The following is a 7,184-nucleotide window of genomic DNA, read 5'->3' on the forward strand; positions in this document are numbered from 1 at the left end:
TCAAGTTTTTATTTCATTTTAAAAAGCATTAAAATAATGAATAATAAAAAAATAAGTATGATAAGGTCAGCTTTTTATCTCAGTAATATAATAATCTCTGAATTTTGGTTTGTTGCATCATTCATGAGTGCAGGTTTATCCTTTTTTTAATTATTATTATTATTATTATTTATTATTCCAGCCAACATGTCCCCCCAGAAAGGTTCCATTTGGGTTTGTCCGCAGTTTCCATGGTGACCCCACATGTGTTTGCCCAGATCAGAATCAGAATCAGAGATCTAAATATCTCATATTATTTATTCTTCACACTATATATCCCATGATATTTATCTTTCATGTCATTTGCACTCCTCATGTTATTTGCACTACTTAAATTCTATGTTTTACAAATATCTTAGTTTGTAGTACTTCTTATTTTTTTAATGTAAATAACTGAGCCTTTCACTGATATTTGTTGTCTATCTGTAAATTCTCGTACTGAACCTGAGAGCTTTGCCTCAGTTTCACTGTACTTGGTACAATGACAATAAAGAGATTCTGATTCTGATTCTGATCTGGGCAAACACATGTGGGGTCACCATGGAAACTGCAGACAAAAACCCACATGGGACCCTTATATGCAGCCCAAATGTAACCCTTCTGGGGCCCACGTGGACATGCTGGCTGGGTTGAACAATGAAATATTGAACAGAACATATACATAGTAATATTGCAACAAAGTAGGATAAAAAAAATAGTCACACTTCGCAAAATATTTTACATTTCCAATATATAGATACAAATGTAGGTAAAATAAAAATCAATAAATAAATCAAAATAAAATCCAAAAAGCTTGAGGTAAAAAAAAAAAGAAGAAATTATATAAATTAAATAAGATTATATATTTGACATTGGGGTTCAGCCTTAAATACGATGACAATGGAAACTAAAACGTCATTGTGAATATAGGTGTAGTACCACTCCACACAGACATAAGTATCAGATCAACGTCAGCCCTCTTTGCTCATTTTGTCACAATACTGATGAAGCAGTAACTCATCTGTTTTGGGAATGGGTCTTCAGTCCAGTTTTTTGGTGTGATGTCAGTCTTTTTTTAAATAGAAAACTGAATATCTCTCTAAACTTCAAACTGAATATATTTCATTTGGTTTCTTTATTAATGATCTGCCTGTTAAGAAACTGTTTATTCTTCATCTCATTTCGTTATTAGCAAAATTTCATGTGCATGCAAGCAGATTTGCCGAACAGAAACCCAGCTTTGTGGTCTTTCAATCCTACTTCAAATCCTACTTGGACATTCTTAACTTTTGCACTAACGCTGAAGCTGTGAAAACTAAAGCCTTATGTAATGAATTAAAGTTGTACATTTTTTTTCTTTCCTTCTTATTTATTCTTATGCTTTTATTTATTGATTTAATTTACTTACCTATCTATGTATTTATATTTAATTTTTTTCCTGCCTCACCTCAAGCATTATGTTTTTTCCATGTTCTGTTGATCTATTTGTACACGGCATTATGTAAATAAAGTTTAAAAAAAAAAAAAAAAAACTCACCACAGACAGTAGTATCTGAATTTTTTTTTGCACTGAAATTAAGCATCTGGATTTTTTTTTTTTTTTTGCTCTAAAATTAAGCATCTGTTTGTTTTTTGTTTTTTTTGCACTGAAATTAAGTATCTGAATTGTTTTTGCACTGAAATTAAGTATATAAACTTTTTTTGCACTGACATTAAGTATCTGGATTTTTTTGCACTGAAAGTAAGTATATGAACTTTTTTTGCACTGAAATTAAGTATCTGGATTTTGTTTTTTGCACTAAAATTAAGCATCTGGATTTTTTTTGCTCTAAAATTAAGTATGTTTGTTTTTTGTTTTTTTGCGCTGAAATTAAGTATCTGGATTTTGTTTTTTGCACTAAAATTAAGCATCTGGATTTTTTTTTTTTTTTTTTTGCACAAAAATTAAGTATCTGGATTTTTTTTTTTGCTCTAAAATTAAGTATGTTTGTTTTTTGGTTTTTTTGCGCTGAAATTAAGTATCTGGATTTTTTTTGCACTGAAATTAAGTATCTGACTTTTTTTTTTTTGCACTGAATTTTTGCACCTGAATTGTTTGTCTCTGAATTCAACTATGTTCATAAATTTAGAATTACAAAAATTCAGATGTAAAAAAAATCAGTTACTTAAATTCAGTGCAAAAAAAAAATCAGTGCTAGAAATTCAATGGCTTTTAGAGTTCAGAATCTGATGCCACAGATTTACTTCCAGCCTTAAATAGGATGAAAATGGGAACTCAAACGTCACTGTAAATATAGGTGTAGTACCACCCCGGACCGACAGGAGGGGCTGTTTCCCGGATGTTGTCTTCTAATCCAACCCGGATGTTTGGCAGGAGCTGTCGGTTAGCAACAGCAGCTGCAGACAGGATGCACAGACAGCTGTTGGACTGAAAACTCCAGGAAAAGGATTTAACCTGCGCTTTTAGACGAACTACGCCGACATGCGAGAGCGGCGTTTGCGCATGTGCAGTACGTGACCGGTGTGCGGTGGCGACAGCGCTGACCGATGATGGATTTTCCGGTTTATTATGAGGCGTGACACGGTGAGTGTAATGTGAGTGGGTGGAGGAGACCAAAACACGAGAGGACACTTGATTCAAACCATGGAGACACTGTTAGACTTTGAGGAGTGCGTCCAAGACTCACCTGAGTTCAGGTAAGAACAGCCAGAACAGACAGGTGTCCACAGTGCGCATGTGCAGAAGTCCTGATGACGTTTGGTTGATTGTGTGCAGACTGACTCTGGATCAGTTTGAGGCGGATGTTTCTAACCTGGAGACACAACTGGACAAGGTAAAAAAAATTTAAAAATTACATGATCATTAATGACTTCCGTGTGTTTTTCCTGTTCATCTTATGTCACTTGGACAGTAGAATAAAATAAAATTAAAAAAAAAAAAAAAAAAAAATAGAAGAAATTAGAACAGAATAGAATAGAAGAGAGTAGAAGGGAATAGAATAAAATAGAACAGAATAGAAAAGAATTGAATAAAATAGAATAGAGTAGAAGGGAATAGAATAAAATAGAAGAGAAAAAATAGAATAGAATAGAGAAGATAGAATAGAATACAATAAAATAGAATAGAATAGAATAGACTTTATTTGCCATTTGCACAGATACATCACAGTATAGATACAATACTGTATCGATATTATTAAAAATTACTGGATGGATATTTTTAGGTATTTATTCAAATGCAGATATAGCAGAGGTTCATTTTTTTATTATTCATTATTATCTAACACTGTTTTATTAAATCGTGGTTATTTGAAGCATCCTAAAAGCACTTTGTGGCAGATTTTAGTTCCTTTGGAAACTAGGAGAATTAGAAAAATTTTGTGATATAGCATTAGATCTTGTTCTGATCAATAACAAATGTGTTTAGTATTTGTACATTCTGGTGTAATTCAATTCTTTCAGGAAATAATCTAAAAAAAAAAAAAAAAGAAACAAACAAAAAATTGCTTTTTTAACAGTATTGTGATATATTGTGATATATCATATTGTGATCCTAGTATTGTGATTTGTATCGTATCGCCAGATTCTTGCCGATACACAGCCCTAACGATAAACCGCGGTAAAGTTCCAGACGGTTAGTATTACCATTTAAATTCTAATCATGATAACCGTGTTTGATTACTGCACTTTCAACACAAACTTGATCTGGAAAATGGTCAAATTATGGCTGTAAGGTTCCATCTTTAATGCACATTTGTATGTTTGTTGTTTACAGGTTAGTATTTGAAGGTTTCTGCAACAGAAAGTATATTGTGCCTATTATTTTATTTGTTTTTGTTTTTTTTTTATTTAATTTTTTTTTTTTAATACAACTTGGTTATATTATTTCAGGTTATGTATCAGTACTTTTTGAACATTTTGAGCACATTTCAACAATACCGTGATAATAATGAGAACCGTGATAATTTTGGTCACAATAACCGTGATATGAAATTTTCATATTGTTACAATTCTAATAGACACATTGGAATTGTTGTGTGTTTGCCTGAGTCACAGAATACAAAGAAAAAGAGACATGAACAAAAACAGAAACAAAGCATAAACACAGCAAAAACGTATAAAAACAGTTATTGCACAGACAAACACAAATACACACTTGTAAAATAGAGTACTGTATCAGAAAAAAACATAAATAATCGAAGTACTGGAAGGTAAAAACAACTTATGGTACATTTGAATGAAAGTACTGGGAGGTACAACAGGTAACGGATAACGGAAAGATAACGGCACATGTGTCTGTGATGAACAGGGGACCATTAAATATGCAAAGTCTGTTACTGAAATATTGTGAAACTGACCAGTGGTGACCGGTACCAGCAGGGCCGGACCGGGTCCTTTACAGCCCAGGGTTCCTGTCCAAACCGGCCCCCTTTTACCACGGAGGAGGACTGTGAGTAGATGGTTTTAGACCGTATGTGAGCGGACTGGTTTGTGTCTGTTGTTACTCAGGTGATGAAGCTCTGTGGTAAGATGGTGGAGGCGGGGCAAGCGTACAGCGCAGCCAATCAGCTGTTTCTGACCGGTCTGTCTGAGCTCTGCACCCCCCACAGAAAGGACAGCGTCATCAGCGTATGTACTGACTCCACCTGGAAAAAATGATGTTGAAGTTGAAGTTGTTTGAACTCAGGTCCTGATCCAGCTCTCTGCCCCCCCCAAACCCAGAACTGTCTGGACCAGTTCAACCAGGGCCTGCAGGAGATGGTCAGCTTTCACACTGTGAGTAAATGCACATAAAGCAGGAGTGTCAAACTGATTTTAGTTCAGGGGCCGCATTCATCCCAGTATGACCTGTGGTGGGTCGGACCAGTAAAACCACAACAGAGAAAGAAGACAAATGACATTATGATCATGTTTACGTCAAGGTTCTAAAAGTTTTGGATTTTTCATTATAGTTTAGTTTTATTTAGTTTTGACTTTTTTTTCTCTAATTCAGTTCATTTTAATTCGTTTTTAGAGCAGGTTTGCTAGTTTTTATTAGTTTTCATTTTTTTCTAAATCAGTGGTTCCCAACCTTTTTTGGCTCATGACCCCATTTTAAGATCACACATTTCTGGTGACTCCAGTCATTCAAAAGGGAGACATTTTCAGTTAAAATTTATTTATTTTTGATCATGTAATAGTTTGCTATACTATGTTGCAAATGAAGGTTAATTTTAGGTGACATTTAGGCTACATAATGTATATAATGCAACTTTTCTTGCTGCCTTGCTGCATTTTTTTTTTTTAATTAATTTTTACTTTTTTATTTTTTAAAATTTTTTTAAATTATTTTAATTTTTTAAAATTATTTTTTGATTGGGCTGCATGTTTGACACCTGTGACATAAAGGGTCAAAACACGGTATTTGAAAAGTCGCTGATGGGACATTTTAGAGACAGTTTGACAGATTAGTGTTACTAAATGACCCACATTTTACTTTTAAATTCCTTTTTGCTTCAGTTGGACCATAAGGAATTATCCAGAACAAGGAGCTACTTTATATTGAAATAGATGTCGGAATGGCAATCAAAAAGCAAAGTTCACTCTCTGACAGGACATTACTGTGTTTTGACCCTAAAACAAACGTCACATGAAAACACATGACCTGAGTAGTTCAACATTTGAACATTTTCAACTGTCAAGTTTATCATTCAGAACAGAAACCAATAAAACAGCAGAAGTCCATCACAGAATCCCACTTCTTAGACCATAGTAGTTCTGGAGTTTTCATACACAGCATCTCTGTTACCATGGTGACAACCTTTCACCTCTGCCTCCATCTGCTGTTTTGGAGCTCTGTCTTATCATTAATAATATTAGGTTTATTTGTTTAATCTTTATCTTTATTTAATAAGTTTTCTTCTTCCAACTCCTTTTTGAACAGTACATATTGAATTTACTTTATTACTAGTGTACATGACAGTTGGTATTTTGTTTTGGTCACCTTTATTTATTAATGTATTTGCTCTGATATTAGTTCTTTGTACACATCAAAATGTTTAGTTTTTTTCTTCTGCTCAAAATGAATGAATGAATGAATGTTATTAGGTCAGCTGACAAAACAACAGAACCCATTAACACCAAACATTCTTAAAGCAGAACAGACGCATGTGTGACGTCAAACAGAGCAGAAGCAGGTGGAAATGGACGGAGTTTTAGTCTGTGTTCCAGATGATTCCAGTCATAAACAGCAGAAAAAAGAACCAGATCAGAACCAGATCAGAACCAGATCAGAACCCTGTGGACAATGACTCATGACTGACTCCTTTCCCTCCTGTTTTTTTTCTCCTCAGATGTTGTTTGATCAAACTCAGAGGGCGATCAGTCAGCAACTGTCCAACCTCTGCACACGGTACGTTCAACACACACACACACACACACACACAAACACACATATATATATACACACATACACACACACATATACACACAAACATACATATACATATACACACATACACACACACACACACCACACACACACATATACACACACGCATACATACATATACACACATACATACTTACATATGCACACATATGCATATATACACACACACACACACACACAAACATACATCTACACACACACATATACACACGCATACATACATATACACACATACATACACACACATACACATATATACACACAAACATACACATACATATAAACACACACATATATACACACACACACACACATCCTGTATATGGTCATGTGACATCATCTGCTGTGATGTCATCTCTTGGAGGTTCCTGCCCCAGCTGTCTGAGACCAGGAGGGAGTTCGTCCGTATCGGAGAGGACCTGGAGACGGCGGCGCTGAAGAACGCTCAGGGCGTCTCGTCACAAAGCCGCCGACGCCGAGCGGGCCAGTCACCTGCTGCTCGCCACGCGGAAATGCCACCAGCACTTTGCCCTGGACTACTGTCTGCAGGTACGAGCACTGAGCCGCCCACTGGTGTCGGCGTCCAGTCGCCTTCACTGTGTCCACGAAGCCCCGGCTGAAGCGGCGCCGTGTCCTGGTGGCACAGTTAAAGTACCTGAACCGCTCTGGAACCACCTCCAGTCTGAGGTCACCAGTCCACAACAGTTTCTTATCCTTCAGAGTCCAGTTCTCACAT

The 7,184-nt window shown here is 35.6% G+C and overlaps 1 protein-coding gene across 1 annotated transcript in view; it reads left to right on the forward strand.

The window, feature by feature from the left end:
* The first annotated feature begins 2,369 nt into the window (after positions 1–2,369).
* The window catches only part of LOC115432054 (arf-GAP with coiled-coil, ANK repeat and PH domain-containing protein 3), a 15,914-nt gene continuing 11,099 nt past the window's right edge, over positions 2,370–7,184 (forward strand). The window contains 7 exon segments of the mRNA XM_030152830.1: positions 2,370–2,715; positions 2,795–2,852; positions 4,528–4,647; positions 4,741–4,794; positions 6,351–6,409; positions 6,813–6,897; positions 6,899–6,997. Coding sequence (XP_030008690.1) covers positions 2,663–2,715; positions 2,795–2,852; positions 4,528–4,647; positions 4,741–4,794; positions 6,351–6,409; positions 6,813–6,897; positions 6,899–6,997 — 528 coding nt within the window. The 5' untranslated portion in view covers positions 2,370–2,662.

Source organism: Sphaeramia orbicularis, chromosome 13 (assembly GCF_902148855.1).
Source record: "Sphaeramia orbicularis chromosome 13, fSphaOr1.1, whole genome shotgun sequence".
Lineage (NCBI taxonomy): Eukaryota > Metazoa > Chordata > Actinopteri > Kurtiformes > Apogonidae > Sphaeramia > Sphaeramia orbicularis.